Source organism: Natator depressus, chromosome 10 (genome assembly GCF_965152275.1).
Source record: "Natator depressus isolate rNatDep1 chromosome 10, rNatDep2.hap1, whole genome shotgun sequence".
NCBI lineage: Eukaryota > Metazoa > Chordata > Testudines > Cheloniidae > Natator > Natator depressus.
The window spans coordinates 4735738-4753494 of NC_134243.1; the positions used below are offsets into that span (position 1 = coordinate 4735738).

General features: G+C 42.4%; 1 protein-coding gene across 2 annotated transcripts; it reads right to left on the bottom strand.

Moving 5' to 3' along the window:
• Positions 1-469: 469 nt before the first annotated feature.
• On the bottom strand, positions 470-17394 carry CIAO3 (cytosolic iron-sulfur assembly component 3). 2 transcript variants are annotated; one of them, XM_074965038.1, is made up of 11 exons: positions 17219-17390; positions 14712-14807; positions 13717-13860; positions 13203-13335; positions 12660-12794; positions 12058-12176; positions 10716-10845; positions 10168-10240; positions 6619-6756; positions 3570-3727; positions 470-2103 (listed from the first exon to the last, which is right to left on the bottom strand). In XM_074965038.1, the coding sequence occupies exons 1-11, from the start codon at positions 17282-17284 to the stop codon at positions 1865-1867; spliced, it is 1431 nt and encodes a 476-aa protein (XP_074821139.1). In that variant the 5' UTR covers positions 17285-17390; the 3' UTR covers positions 470-1864. The 2 variants fall into 2 exon arrangements, with proteins under 2 accessions (XP_074821139.1, XP_074821140.1); XM_074965039.1 differs by having other exon boundaries at positions 1989-2126; positions 17219-17394.
• Between the last annotated feature and the right edge of the window lie 363 nt (positions 17395-17757).

The window sequence follows — 17757 nt, forward strand, 5'->3', positions numbered from 1 at the left end:
CTCCCTGAATGAGGACTTCTAACAGCTTGTCAAGGCATGGCTTAGATTGGAGTGTAGTTTGCTGCTTACAAGATATCAAAAGAAACCAATTTGTTGGTCACGGTTTAACCAAAAAGCGACTAAGGTCTGCTGTGTTTTGTGTAGGACTTAAAAGGACAATAGCTTAAAATCATATATATTATTGCTGAAAGTAACATGTAAAATGATTCACTGGAAGAGAATTTCTACATTGTGCACCCTTCACAGCTTTCTCTGTAGTCAGTTACCTTCATTTCACTCTGTGGGTCTCACACAGCAGGATAGGGAAGAGAAGCATTTTTAAATATAGGAACATGTGATTATAAACCCACAACGAGGAGTCCTGGTGCCACCAGGACTCCTCGGTGTTTTTGCTGAGACAGACTAACATGGCTACCACTCTGTAACCTGCCACAACGAAGAGTGGCAGGTCCAGTACCTGGAAGTATTTTAATTTTTCAAACCTGACAGTACCCCTTAATCCATTGTCAAGTGATGGTCTAAGAATTCTTAGACCATACTATGTAAAGAAATTTAGTAGGAAATTAGAAATTCACAGTGAGCTCAAATGAAATAAAAGAAGGTCTTTACCCTGTTTAATATGAACAGTTCTCAAAATTGCCCATAAGCAAACTTCAAATATGTTGCAAGATCAGCACGTTTAAGGTACATGTTTCTATCAAACAAACCGGAGACCATGTGTTCCAATGCAAGCAGACCATTGTTTTGCTTAAGGTGTGTTGGTGCTTTGCGTTAAATATGGAGCGACTTTATACTCACTACCATGATATTCCTTCTAGTAAGGAACTACCTTTGATTCTTTTCTGGTCTCACAGGCTTAATATTCTGGTCCTAGTATTTGTAGCACAGTAGCAGCTAGAGGCCCCATTCAGAACTGAGCACAGTTATGCCGAGTACTGTGTGTCATTCTGAAATGAAAAGTGCCTGTTTAACCCTTCTGTGAAGCATACTGTATGAAGATCACTTGCTTGATCTGAGTGTCAGGTAAAATCCACTAGTGAACTCTGCTACTGAGATATTAGGTAGACTCTGCTGTTCTGTTAATCCCGCTAATTCACATCAGCAGTTGTAGACTATTTAAATGAAAAAACTGGTGACAAGTTTTTCTGCCCATTCATTCAAGTCAGAGTTCAACTGGTAATAAAAGTTTTAAACAAACTCACTCACTTGTAGGCTGCCTCCATCCATGCCTATGCAACTTTCAGCTTACCTGAAATACAGGAAATGATGTCACAGCTAGACTCCAGGAAATGGAGTACCAGGGGCCAATTAACCCAACTCTAACTGGAACATGATGTCTTTAAGAGTCACAGCCCTAAAACTTCATGCTGTGAAAATATAGCAGATGTGTTGCTCAGGTACAGGACTGGCAAAATTTTGACTTAAGAAGATCCAAATAATGTCACAGTTGACATGGGTGAGTCCTGGATTCTCTGTGTACCTTAAATGCATTGATTGACTCCAGTGTGACTGGGGGTGTGAAAAAGGAATGCAGGGTTGGGGCCATAGTGTGGCGGCTAATATGCATTGCTTCTTTTAGAGAGACGTATTTCACATCTAAAGTCAGCATTTTTTATTTAAATAGCCTTAGAAGCTGTAGGAACTAATTAGCAGTACCAGGGTGTATACACATTATCTTCTAGCTGCAAGACATTTTCTATGTATAGATTGTGTCCTTCCAGTCACGGTATCCTAGAATTTCAGTGCACATGTTGACTTTTGAGGACCTTAAAATGACAGACAACTTAAAAGGGCACTGAGTAAGTGTACCTCTTGGTCTCACAGATTTACAGTCCCTGTAGAAATACAAGTGCATTATACATCTTCACCATTTGATATTAAATCCAGAGTTCATTTTCTCCACTGCATGGTACTCCGTGTGCAATATTTTTCCAGCTTTTTCTGAGTCTGTACCACCCAGCCACTGTTCATACAGTTCTTTTATAGTGAGGTTCCTCTCTGGAATTTCCGTCTTAACAGATTCATACAACTTCTCAACTTGCTGAAGCAAATCCTTGCTGGATTCACCTTCTGCTCTGATCTGACCACCTCCATTTAAACAGCCTAGGTGCAACAAGAGAACATGCCTGTGGGCGTGGAAATGCTTTAATAAAACTTTAAGAGCAATTAAAAGCAACTAATACAAAACAATGATCTCAATCTGCAACTGACAGTAGCAACGTAAGACTTCATAAATTAAAACACAGCTGAGTGGGGAATGAAATCAAATACTGTAACAGTTGGGGGACACAAGCCCTACAAAGGAGCCTATTGGTCAGTCATGGCCCAGTCCTAGTTCAGAATGGACAGCAATGCATGCTGATAAAAGGACAGGGAGGTAGGACTTCCTGTTCCTCAGAGAGAGGGGAAGTTGGAGAGGGAGCAGGAATTTGTGGCTCTCCTTCAGACAGCCTGGAAAAGGACCATGCTTAGACCAAGTCAGGAATAGCCTTTGAGTCTCAACTGAAGGAAGGAGATTAGAAAATCCTGCCCTCTCCATAAACAGAACACTGGGAGGGGGAGTATGCAAGCGTGGTGGATGACTGAAGAAAGCAGCTGGGAGGGGTCATGGGAAGAAGCCAGGGATTGCAAATGCGGGGGAGCAGTGTGCCTGAAACCAGAGCTATCAGAGTCAGCTGCATAATGCTTAGTTTGGACCATGCAACCAATTCTGCAGTGCTGGGGAACACTGCTACTAGGTGAAAATTATATGAACCCTAGAGGAGCAATTGAGGCCCAGAGAGGGTGAAGAATGGCTGGTCAGAGCCAGTGCTTGCTTTGGACTTATTTACCCCAAAGGGATTGCGTTTTCCTAATTTAGCTGACTGGCTAAATTAAACGGCCCATGTATCCAACCAGAGGAGGCTGCAGCACTCCCTACACCAGAAAGGTAAGGGAATCTATTTAACATTTTCTAAGAAGTCTAAGAATTTTTTCTACATGTGACTCCATTTCTCACATCCTGCAGTCCTCTCGAGGTGACAGTGTAACTCTTGAGCTGAGAATATGGCTCTTTTCCCATCAGCCAAATGGAAGAAGTTGGGCATTGTGAACGCAGAGACGGTAATTGAACATCACTGACCGAGTTGAAGGGAGAAAGATTGGGCGAAGTGGTAAAGCTGTTTCTAGCACATTGGAACGGAGCACCACTTGTCTCTAAGCTAGTTGAAGAGCAGAACTTTCATTTTTGCATGGCTTAGGAAGCACTTGGGTTTACAAAGCTAGGGGCAGGGCAGTGAGCAGGTTTTTTAAAGCTGAATTGTTCATTAAGAATTGCACCCCGTTTTCATATGCAGAGTTTCAATCATGACTATAAAGTAATTGCTTAAAAATTGTTGACTGCTACACTTAAAAAACAAAACCAACACACCTGACTTAACAAAACACTAACACAAGGCCTCTAGCTTTCAGACACACAGACAGACATGAAGGCTTCAATCCAGCTCTCAGAACTTCAGAAACCCTAAAAAGTCTTACAGCAAACCTTGACGTCCAGTAATGTACCAGTGAAAGTTCCTGTGTAGCCTTACCTGATGGGCAAGCCATGACTTCAACATAGTGATAAGGTGATTTTCCTCGTTTCAGTTTTTGCACTAAATTCTGTATGTTTCGAAATCCATAAGCCAAGGCAAACTGCAGCAGGACTGTGCCATCCTTTTCCAGTGTCACTTCCTGGAAATCCTTGTTTCTAGGGAATAAAAGCAGGCAAAATCATTTGTCTAAATCAGGGGTTATCAAGCTGGGGGTCGGGACCCCTCGGGAGGTCATGAGGTTATTATGTGGGGGGTCTCGACCTGTCACCCTCCGCCCCTAGCCCCACTTTGCCTCCAGCATTTATAATCGTGTTAATTATATAAAAAAGTTTTTAATTTATAAGGGGAGAATCACACTCAGAGGCTTGCTATGTGAAAGGGGTCATAAGAATGGCCATACTGGGTCAGATCAAAGGTCCATCCGGCCCAGTATCCGGTCTACCGACAGTGGCCAATGCCAGGTGCCCCACAGGGAGTGAACCTAACAGAGAATGATCAAGTGATCTCTCTCCTGCCATCTATCTCCATCCTCTAACAACAGAGGCTCGGGACACCATTCCTTACCCAGCCTGGCTAATAGCCATTAATGGACTTAACCTCCATGGATTTATCCAGTTCTCTTTTAAACCCTGTTATAGTCCTAGCCTTCACAACCTCCTCAGGCAAGGAGTTCCACAGGTAGACTGCGTGCTGAGTGAAGAAGAACTTCCTTTTATTTGTTTTCAACCTGCTGCCCATTAATTTCATTTGGTGGCCCCTAGTTCTTATATTATGGGAACAAGTAAATAACTTTTCCTTATTCACTTTCTCCACACCACTTGTGATTTTATATATCGCTATCATATCCCCCCTTATCTCCTCTTTTCCAAGCTGAAAAGTCCTAGCCTCTAATCTCTCCTCATATGGGACCTGTTCCTAACCCCTAATCATTTTAGTTGCCCTTTTCTGAATCTTTTCTAATGCCAGTATATCTTTTTTGAGATGAGGGGACCACATCTGTACGCAGTATTCAAGATGTGGGCGTACCATGGATTTATATAAGGGCAAGAAGATATTCTCTGTCTTAGTCTCTATCCCTTTTTTGATGATTCCTAACATCCTGTTTGCTTTTTTGACTGCTGCTGCACACTGCGTGGACGTCTTCAAAGAGCTATCCACGATGACTCCAAGATCTTTCTCCTGATTAGTTGTAGCTAAATTAGCCCCCCCATCATATTGTATGTATAGTTGGGGTTATTTTTCCAAATGTGCATTATTTTACATTTATCCACATTAAATTTCATTTGCCATTTTGTTGCCCAATCACTTAGTTTTGTGAGATCTTTTTGAAGTTCTTCACAACCTGCTTTGGTCTTAACTATCTTGATCAGTTTAGTATCATCTGCAAACTTTGCCACCTCACTGTTTACCCCTTTCTCCAGATCATTTATGAATAAGATTGATCCTAGGACTGACCCTTGGGGAACACCACTAATTACCCCTCTCCACTCTGAAAATTTACCATTTATTCCTATTCTTTGTTCCCTGTCTTTTAACCAGTTCTCAATCCATGAAAGGATCTTCCCTCTTGTCCCATGACAACTTAATTTACGTAAGAGCCTTTGGTGAGACCCCTTGTCAAAGGCTTTCTGGAAATCTAAGCGCATTACGTCCACTGGATCCCCCTTGTCCACGTTTGTTGACCCCTTCAAAGAACTCTAAGAGATTAGTAAGACATGATCTCCTTTACAGAAACCATGCTGACTTTTGCGCAACAATTTATGTTTCTCTATGTGTCTGACAATTTTATTATTGTAAAGTAGTACAAAAGTTTGAGAATCACTGGTCTAAATTAATTCTCTATTTGGCATTTGACTAAATACTAGAGAACAAGTTTAAGTTTTATGCAGAAGCTTATTCAAATAAAGAAACTGTGTCCTCCTTTGAGGCGGCAGAGTGCAAGAGAGTTCTTGGGGAAGAAGCTAACCTCCATAAATCTAGTTAAATTAGGGACCTAACCCCCAATTCTACTTCAAATACAAAAGGAAACGCACGTAAAGATGAACATTTTTACATCCGCATAATGCGGATGTAACTCTAGTCAACATCAATTATTGGTGTCTTTAGTAGTAACAGAACAGTTATAACACAAGTAACTACAAAACTAGAAACACTGTGTGCTATGGAAACCATTTTCCCCAAACTGATGCTTGGACACGTCTTAATTTCAAGCTTTGAACTCTCTCCAGTCTCACTCAGTCAGACAATTGGCACACTAGGCAGCTCAGGTCAGGCCAGCTATGCTGCCCCCTGGTCAAATAGCCATGCACCGCACAGGGTGCCTGGGAAATATGAGAACAACTTGTGCATGGATTCCTCTTAGCATCCCTGGACCTCAGGTGCACTCACCCTAGATGACCACCTTGCTGCTAGGCTTTGATCTGCTGAAGAGCATCAGTGTCTGGATATAAAAATCCCCATGTTAGTATGTACTTCTACAGAGCCCTACAAATGATACATTAAACACACACCTGGGAGGCAGACAGGAGTCTCATTTTACATACAGGTAAAATGAGGTCCAGAGAGATTTAAGTGACTTTCTCAAGGTCTCTCAGCAATTGGGTCGCAAAGTTGGAAATACAACCCAGGAGTCCTGACACCTAGTCTTCTAATCTAACCACTAGTTAACACAATTAGGGAGCAGGAATTAAAATCTCAACACACCTGTTTTAGTGTCTTATGACAGGCGAAGAGCTCCCTCATTTCCATGAGAGCTTCAGCTGCCAGGTTGCTCTAAATTTTTTCTGTAGCTTAATAGTGGGGAAATCTACACTGCAGAACACTATGTGGGTGATGGGGAAGGAGTCAAGAAGGCACCAAGAGAAAAGGCTGCACAGACTGCAGGCTGATTCATTGCTAAGTTAACTGTGGGGGGTAGGGAGCCAAGTGCCATGGCTTGCTGTAAAATGTTTAACACTGAACATTGCTCTTTAATTACCACCAGGAGAGGAGTATAAACAGAACTGCACTGAAATACAGCACTTTGCAACATATTTCAATTCCTTACTTTAAAGGTTTGTATTGAACTTCATCCACTTGAATCCCAAACAGTTCTTTTGCTGCATACTTGTATATGTGCTCCAAATAGCCACCAGAACCGCTACCAGCATGGCCAAGGAGCTCCTCTTCTAAAACGCTGCTAAACCTAGGGAAAAAGGAAGAAAAGAAGGCCCCTCTTTGCAACTGCTTATAAAATAGGATACCCAGTGCTAAGTCCATTGGCACTGAGAATCCGTTAGTTTCAGACCACTAGTAAAAGAGTCACTATGTTAACCCTGTCCCTTTTCCCCTCTTGAAACAGAATTACTGCACCATGCACAACAAGGGCTTGTGGAATTCGGAAGTAATATGTCGCCAGCTATAATTTAGTTTTTCTTGAGACCAACTTCCCGTCTGATAGCTCTGAATTACCCGGTATTGACTAGTGATCATTCCATGGCTATGTAAATTTAACCCTACGCTGATCCAAAGCCCTCTGAAAACTTTTAAAAAGGAAAATTTGTTCCAAGTTAAACATATCATCTCCAGGTAACTTTCACTATGTCACTGTTATCAGAGTGTTTAAGCCTTAAACTCTATCATCTTTGCTAATCCCTACTACAAGTGTCTATTTGAACATCTAAGGAACTTTGCTCAGACTTGTTACTTTTCCGCTTCTATAACTGAAGCTTCCAATTTAAAAGAAAAAAGGAGACTGGTTGCAGTGTCTAGCTTTACATGACCGTACAGTCTTAGAGAGCCTATCCAATAGAAACCGCCTTCGAACAGGTCTACCTTAGGAATTTCTGGAGCACTGATCACACCTGGGCATTTAAACTGGTCTTCCACTTCATATCTCATTCATTTCCGTTTCTGAAGGATCCCAACTATTTATTTTGATGATAATGCCATTGATGAGCGTTAAAGCCACTCTGCAGAATAACCAGCAACCCTATTGCTGAATTTTGTTTTTCATTGAAAGTAGTTTTGCTACTTATGCACTTCTCTCCAATAATGGGGAAATGCCAATAGAACAACCTCCATGAGTCCACTTCAGACCCAGAAATTGGGACTTATCCCAAAAGCATTTATATAGTGGATGTTCCAGTACAACTGGGAGGGGAAATGGCCTCAGTTATCAATTCTGGCCAACTGGTTTCCATACCCTTAACCACAGAACTTGTAGGAAACCACGAAGACCAAAATGAATGAGACCAAACCTCTTGAACTTTGGCTCAGTCTCTCCTAGAAGCCTGCAAGCTAAAGGGGAACACTCATGTTTATATGGCCTAAATAATGCCAAGAAAAGCCACAGGTCAAACACCTCAAACAATTCCACTCCAGTAATCTGTCAAGGCACAGCTATCTACTTGGAAGGTCACTGTAATGCTTCTTGAGAACAAACAACCACATGTAAGCCACAACAATGGCTTTTGTTATGAGAGGATAATCAGAGGAGCTATGTGCTTATACCCACTCATCAAACAGGTTTCAGAGCAGCAGCCGTGTTAGTCTGTATCCACAAAAAGAACAGGAGGGCTTGTGGCACCTTAGAGACTAACAAATTTATTTGAGCATAAGTTCTCATGGGCTACAGCCCACTTCATCGGATGCATAGAATGGAACATATAGTAAGAAGAGAGAGATATCTATATATACATACATACACACACATACACACAAATACAGAGAACATGAAAAGGGGGGGGGTAAGAGGCTAATTCATTAAGATGAGTTATCAGCAGGAGGAAAAAAAACTTTTGTAGTGATAATCAAGATGGCCCATTTAGACAGTTGACAAGAAGGTGTGAGGATACTTAACATGGGGAAAGAGATTCAATATGTGTAATGACCCACACTAAACAGTAACACTTGCATTCTGCTGCTCAGAGCTGCAGAAGGGAAAACACCTGGGATTTCAGTCAGATCTAAGATGTTGCACTTGCAGATAAAATCTCAGACTTAGAACTGTGAAAGACAATATTTCACCCGGTAATCAGCTTCAGAGGCTATTATTAACTCAACCCTCGTTTACAGGAACTGCGATTCATTAATAAGCGTTTCAGTGTGTCCAGCCTCACGTACTGCTGCTCTATGAAAAGGAGTCTGACAGTAAGCCCCATCGCTGGCTAAGGCAAGCAGTTATACCAGCAAAAGCTCAAGGATTTTTGGCTCTTGTATCATTCTTGCTGCCAAATTTAATAACCTCTTAATGGCCTTTTCCACATGTCAAAGGAATAAATGGATTAAGAGGCATCTGACTGCTTATGTTAATCCTCCAAATTCTGTGGAATACGTTCTGTTTATGACCAGTCAATTTACTAAGTAGGTTAAGGATAGCAAAAGGTTAGAGAGGAGCATTATCATCACTAAGCATGAAACATTAAACAAGCACTTCTAATAAGTTAGCCAAGGATTTTATCAAAGAGTTAGAGATTTTGTTTGCTGCTATGGAAATGTTAATGAACAAAGAGTCTGGTGGCACCTTAAAGACTACCAGATTTATTTGGGCATAAGCTTTCGTGGGCAAAAAACCTACTTCTTCAGATGCATGGAGTAAAAATTACAGATGCAGGCATTATTATACTGACATGCTCGAACCAGGAGGCAAAATCTTGTACACTAGCCTACTGGGCCATGTACATCTATTTTCTTCTCTTACAGCTTCTAGGGAAATACTGAATTTGTAACACTTCAGTTTTATTAATGTATCAAAGTACTACAAAGTCACTTTCCATGCACTGATGAAAACACATCCTTTTAGTTTAATGTGCTGTAGAATACTGCAGCTAATGCTAATTTAGATGAATAAAACATCGGATTTCTAAATCCTCCAAATTCTTTTAGACACTTAGTTTTCCACACAGTTGGAATTTAGCCTGCAGTTACTTTTCAGTTAAAGCAATTAAACAGTCTCATCTGCTTTGCACATGTTCAATGTGCTTTTATTGACTAAGAGAACACCTAGAGACTAGTTGAAATTACCTTGATATTTTCTCATTTGTTCTTTAGCACTGGAATACATACAGTACCAAAAAATTAAATACAGCAGACCTGTAAATTTCTGTATCATCATATTATATTCTCCATTCTAGACTATTTCATTTTTCCACTTGATCATTAGTTTCTAAATTTGTGCTTGGTGTAATGTCTCTAAAAACAGATACAGTGCGAATGTTAGCTATCTAAAGTAATAAAGACTGGACAGAAAAGTGTGGGTAGCAGAACAATTATGTCACTAACAATCTTACTAAGTGAATTCATTCACTCCTGCTGCTTTGGAGAAAAACAGCTATTAATGGTTGGGCTATGAAAATAAGTCTACAGCAGACAGTTAACTTCAGAGTCTCCTAAAATGCTTACTAACCTGATCTTGCAGATTGCACAGAGCAGTTTATGATGGACTATTGTTCTTAACAGATTCAAAATCCAGAAGACAGCAGCAAAAATTTGAGTAAGATGCAGATACTTGCATCTTTTGTAGTGTTAAATAATTTGTGGAAGGGGCAAATTCTGCTGTAGAACCCGGCTGTGCGAGTATTTCAGTAAATGTTTAAGGGGGACCATTTGTTCTTACATGATATCCAAAGGAGCAGAGTCCACATCTGACAGAGACACTCCCTTTTGTTCCAACAATTGTAGAACTTCTCCTGAAACAGAACCACAAGTGTAAGGGTTCTCGATTAGGGAACAGAAAAATGTTCATCAGTATGAAAGCCTAAATCCACAAATGTAATTAGGGCCAACTGTCCCTAGTGACTATTTCTTCATAACTTATTTCACTTCTATTGTGTGGCAATGGGAGATGCTTTGCAGGAAAGTAGTCTGAACTGCTCAATGATGGCTCAAAGGTGAATGCAAAAAAAGTTCCAAGTTGACAAGTTTTCATTGGCTAATGTCCTAGAAAACCAAGTGTTAAAATGCAAAATTACGAACAGAACTGGTAAGAGGTCATGAAAGCATATTTTACAAAAGCACTCTAGTCTAGTGCATATCTGTGGGTTAGAGGACAAGTGAGGTGAAGCTAGATAGCATAGTCTACATGGCATTTCAGAGCATTCTTTTAGGATCAGCAGCTACTACCTTATATCATAACAACCAATGAAGCATGTCTGGTTCCCTTACCCGTAGTAATTACACAGTCAACCTCACGAGTTTGGTACTCTTGGCTGAAAAAGTCTGGTCTTGAAGCTTCTAGTTTTTTGTCATAACAGGGCATTACTGTCACGTGGTAGGTCTGGTCAGGTGAAAAATGCTGCAAAAAAAAATTGTACAGTTGCACTAATTAAATTAATTAGGTACAGGTAGGAGCGAAGCAGCTAAAAGCCAACTATGCTGCTAGAAATCTCCTTTGCTGCTAACAATTTCAGTAACTGAATTAATACTTTCTGTTCCTTCCCAATTGTGCAGGAAAGAATAATAGAGTAACAATCTCTGTAGCAAGCTTGAATAGCTTTTTTTTTTGGTGTGGGGAGAGGGTGTTTTCTCTACTAAGCCAGACAATCCTGGCAGATTCAGATGCGTTTCAAATCAGTTGCCACAGGCCAGACTCAAACCCACAACAATTTATATTCTGCAACAGCAACTCCAGGAAATTAGCTGAAAACAGGTACAAAAGTTCATCACAATCCAAGAAGCTCCCAGGGACCAAGGAAACAAGTTGACGACTCAAGGCCATTGTTTCAGTATCTCTTGTCAAATGCTCTGAGTAGTTGCCAGATGTCTGAGTTTATTCAACAAAAGCGTTAAAACCAATATTCATTTATGGATAATAAAACATGGCAACAACGCTCAAGTTTTTTGGTAGACTCAACTTTTGGCCAAAAGAGCGACCCCAGTCCTTAGACATCAAAGTGACATTTAGAGGAATTCCAGAGGCAACAACAATAGAACAGAATTAAATCAAACTGAAACAGTCTCCCCAGCTTAATGTTTCTATCTGCACGAAAACATGAATTCAAGCTCTGCGTAAGATCATGGTAGACATTTGCTTTTAGATAGGGGAGAAAAAAACACCAGAAAAGCAAATAGGATGGTGGTAGGGATGTGACAATTCCAATTCTTCTGGATTTGTTGAACAACAGAGAGAGGTTTTAACTGACCTTTTCAATGCCAAACCTGAAACTCTGTTCCCAATAGGCACTTGCAGGGAAAGAGCTGGGCAGCTAAAGGTGTGTATGGGGAGGGGTGGGAACGACACGGACTGCTCTAAGATCAAGTATCAGAAGGGAGGTGAAGAAGGAGACACCTGGTGGCATGAGTCTGATTTTAACACTCTCTCTCCAACTCTACGCTTCTCAGGAAATAAAATGGAGATGATAGACAGGCTGACCTGCTAGTGCTCTACAAGATTTTCATATCTGTAAATCAGTCCTATTTAATACACTGTCTTTAACAATGTTTTAAACACAGCTCAAGATCTAATTTCTACAGTTTCCTGTTAAGCATGGTCAATGTAAAGCTTTACCTGCTGTTTTGCAAAGTGACCCTTGATCAAGGAGCCCATGACCTGCTGTGGGGACTTAGTGGTACTAATGTAAGGAATAACAAAACTTCCATGAGTTTTCTCCGCATAACAGATCCAACCTGCGAAAACATGAAGTATAATTAATCAATGCACAGACTTTCAGTGGCTTCAGAATCAGCCTTACTACCAGCCAATAACTACCATTTTCAGCCTCTCTTCTGCACACAGTGTAAGAACAGCTCTTACCAACCAGATTCTGGGACAAGACTAGCTTCGCAAAGTAACGATGCACTTAAACATCTGTACCACTATGGGTAAGAACTTCCACATTTCATGTAATCATATTTGGGAACAAGTGTCTTTCTTTATAAAACCATTAAAGACATTTATAATATCCTCACAGCACAGTAGTCCCTGTCTAAGTGGAACGGAAAGTGAAAAGACATTAAAAGAGAACTTCATGGCACCAAGAGCAAGTCTCACTTATGCGTGGTTTTAGCCATTAACTTTTTCAGCCGTTTACTACACTTCTCTAGTGTGCAGTTAGTCTGCCACATTATCTGACCGCTTCTATAGCCATTTTTAACTATTTTACAATATACCTGGACAGGCAGAGGCTAGCATGGGCAAAGCCTTTTTATCTTCAGTTTGCCTTTGAAAGCGTCGTACAAACTCTCGTTGGCTCTCCAGCAAGCTGAAGTTTCTTGAGAAAGTTGTATCAAACACATAGTGCACACCTAGATAGCACAGAGATATTAAAGCCACTAAAAAATTGACAAATGCCACAAACTACAACACAAAAATCCAGCCCAGTTAGGTTAAATCCTGGTATTTTTACATATTTATAGACTGCTGTAATTAGAAACAGAACAGTTTCCTAGTACATAATAAGACAGGCTAATAGAAAAACTGGATGAGAAAAAATGAATTGATGGAGTGTTTTAGGATCCCTTCCCCCACATTGAGTTTAATATGCCATCAAAGTAACAGAGGTCTGAATTTCAAAAATCATAACATGAATGGGAACAGGCACTTGGAATTTTATTCTTGCAACTTCTACAGATTTTAACAGAAGCTGCACTAGGAATGTTAGTAAGCTATACCAAAAAATTTCATCTGTGATTACCAAAAGGTAACAAGCTTGCCTAAATTTTTTAAGAATGCTGTCAATTTCTTGGCTGTTTCTAGAAGTGTCATCTTAAATCTTGCAGCTAGTGATGCTCTGGATTGTGGTGAAACGGAAACTATAACTAGCTTCTGTTGATTAGGAGCTGCAGTCTGAAAAACAAGAAGTGGAATATTAACATTTCCTGAGCATCTTTGTTAAATTAGTCATTTAGAAGATACTTGTCCATGGTCGCAATGTTTTCTTTTTAAAGTATGATCCAGTGGGGAAGATGTTGCATTTCCAAATCAAGAGATTACTATATGAAATATTATGATCCTTTCACAAAGTTATTCTGACCACTTTTTAAATTCAGAGGAACAGATAAGTATGTTCAGCTGTGGATGGGCTGCAATAGCTTTTGGTTCTTGAAGACTAATCTGGATACAGAAGATCTTACCCATTATTTTACCTGCGCTTCAGCAATCAAACAGTATGATTTTCAAATTCTTGAGCCTACCTGCTGGCTACTGCATTGGTTGAGTATCACCTACCTTATTGGAACTTAACACTTTGTTGAGCTCTTCGTGGCTCTGCTGAGTGATTAACACGCTTTCTGCGGATGTGATGCAGCCACTACAAGCTAAACAATCATTCAGGGTAATTTTAGCCTTTTCAAGCTTTTGTGCTCCTCCATCCTAGAAAGAAACAGATTAGATCCAGTCCTAGCCATAACAATCAGAGATCCATATGCAGACCATGTCAAAGACAACCTGCTACATAGTACTAAGAGAATTTTGCCAAAATAGGCAAACTGAGTAAGTCAGTTTTCAAATGAATTTGTTTTGGGGGGGCCCCCTTCACCCAACTTCAGTCAGACCAAACTGAAAGTCAGAATCCAGAATCATAGCCTGAACAGCAGGGTACTGCTAGCCTTAATCGCATGTCAAACACTGCTTTCACCCACTAAATGATGGCTGCTCTAGGGCACAATCAGACCTCTGCGCACTTTCCTTAACAGACACCAGTAATGCAGCAGCCTCCATCTTCAACTCAGCACAGACGTCAAGCTCTCTTGAAAAAGGAGCATCCCAAGTTTGCGTAGGAAGTACACCCTAACCCCTGAAGCTGAGCGCACCATTTCTACAACGCTCCCAGCTCAGGTAACCTCCAAAGTCCTGTAACTCTACTTTTGCAACCATGAAAATAGTTCATTACAATTCTGCTGGTTTTGATTCTATCAGCTAGTTCCAAAGGTTATGTAATTACATGACAAGCCACTTTACAAAGATCTTTTAAAAAATTAGAACCAAAAGTAAAAGAAATTACCAGCAGCTAGTCGCATCTATTTTGATTTACCCCACCCCAACTCTTTCAAATGAGTAACAGGGACAACAGGCATCATCTCAGACTGAGTGATCTAGATTGTTATCCAATGATTGCCAAAGTGATATCAGATATTTACTAGTTGTAACATACTTATGTACAGAATAATAAGGTAATTTATGGGCATTCTACACAATGATTACAAGGGGGAAAACAGTCTTACCTGATTGATTTGAAAATAGCTCCCGTCATCTTCAATTCGGATCTTAGCTGCTGTTTTTCCAGGTTTCTTTTCAACTTTTATTGGCTTTACACAATCCTAAAACAGAAATAAAGTCAAAAATTAAGGAGAGGAACCTTTAAATATGAAAGAGGCAAGAGAGGAAAAGACTGATTGAAACTGGACAGAGTGTAAACAAAGATCAGTTCCAGAGTGGAAACTTCTTATCTCTGGTTTAAGCTGCATTGGATTCTTTGTTTAGCGTGCAATCTTACAGTTCCTGTAACCACCAAGGAGACAAGCAAAAATCAAACATAGAAAACCTACTTACCCCATTTTTACAGAATGAACATTTTCCCAACATCATAACCAAAACTATAGTACAATTTTGCTGTCAGTGTGAAACACTCAGATTTAAAAAAGTCTTGCTCAAAACAGATGACTGCAAAGTTCTGTCCTTTCCAGAATCGCTAAGGGGGGTCAGGCATTCTTCATTGTGAGTTTTAGCAGACAGGAGGTGTGGTGATTACATTCAACATGTGGCTATTGCCAATGAAATTTCATTTGATGTTGAAGGCAAGCAGATGACTTTATATGGATTGTTTCCGGTTTAGTGTGTTAGAGTTCGGTGACTGAAGCCTTGAGGGTGTTTTTATACTTTCCAAGAGTTGCACTGTTTGTGCACTCACACCTCCCTTGTCTAGAAGTCTGGCTAGCAGCCTCACCAGAATTCATCCTGACCTTAAATCATCCTTACTTTACCAAAATCCTTTTTCCATCTTGACTACTGTAAATCCTGCTTCTAAAAATCTTTGCTCTGAATTTAGGGGGGTTCAGAACGCTCCCACTGCAGGGAGGACCAAATCACTCTGATGCCCCAGTTATGGTCATTGAATCTAAATCAATCAATCAAACCTCTCCATGGACTTACTCCCCACTTCTAGCCCTGCGCTCCTATGTCCTCTCCCTATACTGCTCCTCACTTGTGGCTCACTCTTGCTTGTGCTGCTCTGTTAGCAACTCTCTCCAGTCTTGCTTTCCTATTTGCTCTGATTTACAAATGACAGCAAAGCTCACCTGTGCTCCTGCCACTTTCCATTCCCTCCATACTGCAGCTACTTTGTGCTGACTGATGTCTTTTCTGCTCTTCTAGATCAGCTCTCCTTTTATTGATTCTATCTGTTTGGAGGATACTATTTACAAAATGATAGTCTATTGTCGTCCATAATTTACACTTTAAGAGTAATATTATAGGAACTCTTGTAAGAATTTAAAAAAAAATTGGAAGATTTTATCTCAACTTTCAGAGTAGCAGCTGTGTTAGTCTGTATTCGCAAAAAGAAAAGGAGTACTTGTGGCACCTTAGAGACTAACCAATTTATTTGAGCATAAGCTTTCGTGAGCTATATGTTCAAATAAATTGGTTAGTCTCTAAGGTGCCACAAGTACTCCTTTTCTTTCATTTCGACTTGTTATCCAGCTGTCCTAGAAGTGCAGAAGCAGCTTTTTCACTACGAGAACGTTTCCACCGATTGCGTGGTGGTGTTACGAACGGTTAATCAGCCTCTGTGCTCTATTCCATAGGTGGCTGCACTTCATTTGTAAAGGAAACAATCCCCTTTCTGAAGATGTTAGATGAGAAACGTAATAATAACTACAGTGCACATCAATAGCGCCTTCCACCCTAGGTGCTCAGAGCAAGAACAGAGACACACACAGGGGCATCCACAGCCCCTTGAAGCAGAAAACTTATTTCAAATCTACCAGAAAACAACTGTCGTAGGGCCAATTGTGAGCAGTCAGCCTGGGACCCCACCTCTTGGGGGTGGAGTTGCAGGGCAGGGCAAGGCAAGGCAAAGACTCAGTGGCAACCAGGCGGGGGAAGACATTGTGCTCAGCCTGACTCTCGCCCCTAGAACTCCCCCGCCCGGGGATACCCAGCCCAGGGGCCCCTGGCGTGGGCTGGGAGCACGGAGAAGGGACAGAGGCTCTCCCCCAAGGGCTCCCCAGAGGGATCTACCCCAGCGTTCACCTGACAGGAGGGGGGGGAGGAGCTGAGAAGAGGGGGCAACACCATTCATCCCCCTCCACTCCCACACTCTGCAGAGCACCCCCCCCCCAAGACCTGCAGCTCCCCTGCACGGGCCCCTGAATAACCCCCCCTGGCCAGACAAACCTGCAATCACCCACATACCCACACAGACCCCCCTTCCCAGCTCCCGGGGACCCCCCCAGTCCCCCAGGCAACCCCCCAATCCCCGTCCCCCTGGGAGGACCCCCCAGTCCCCTAGGCGACCCCCCAATCCCCGTCCCCCGGGGGGCACCCCCCCAATCCCCTATTATCCCCCATGTCCGGCCCCCGGGGGGACCCCCCCAAGTGCCCCGCTCCCAGGGTCGTGCGGAGCCCGGCCCCCCTCCAGGCAGCCCCGTGCCGTGCGGAGCCTCTCGCGCCCCTTGGCAGGCAGCCAACCAGCGCGCTCCCCGCCTGCGCCGCTCGCCCCCGCGCCCACCTGCGAGGGCCCGATATAATCATCCAGGTCGGCCAGCTGCAGCACCCCGCTGAAGTGAGACGCCATTCCAGCCACGCTGCCGGAAAGCGCGCGGCGGCGGTGACGGCGGCGTGGGAGATAACAGCGAGAAGCCACGCTGCCGTAAAAGCCGTTCTCACGCTGCCGGAAACCGCGACGGCCGCCGGAGAGCAGCCTCAATGGCGCAAAAGGAGTAGATGTGCGCATGCGTTGGCGTCTTAAGTCACACTTCAAAACAGGTAGTGCGCATGCGCTGGCCGCCTCTTTGCAGTCTGAGTCCTCCAGCCCAGGCAGAGGGGCGCAGCACCTACTCGGGGGATGGGGGGGGCCCTGGCCGGATTGGGGCATTTAACCCCTGCCTCGCCAGGGTTATTCAGGAGCACTCGGGTGGTGCAGAGAGGTGCTAAGCAGCCTGCAGGCGGCCTGGGGCATGGGCTTTCTCCTGCTGCTGCCTGCAGGGCACTGAGGGGGCACCCATCCGTTTGGTTGCCTGTCCCACACTTACTGAGTTACAGGGCGCG

Bases quoted from the DNA above. Each gene is read 5' to 3' on its own strand.
- CIAO3 (XM_074965038.1), bottom strand. From the start codon at position 17,284: ATGGCGTCTCACTTCAGCGGGGTGCTGCAGCTGGCCGACCTGGATGAT. The intron at 12,177-12,659 runs GTATATTGTAAA...ATGTTTTCGCAG, and splicing joins GCTAGCCTCTGCCTGTCCAG to GTTGGATCTGTTATGCGGAG. The intron at 2,104-3,569 runs GTAAGGCTACAC...TGTTGCACCTAG, and splicing joins AGTCATGGCTTGCCCATCAG to GCTGTTTAAATGGAGGTGGT.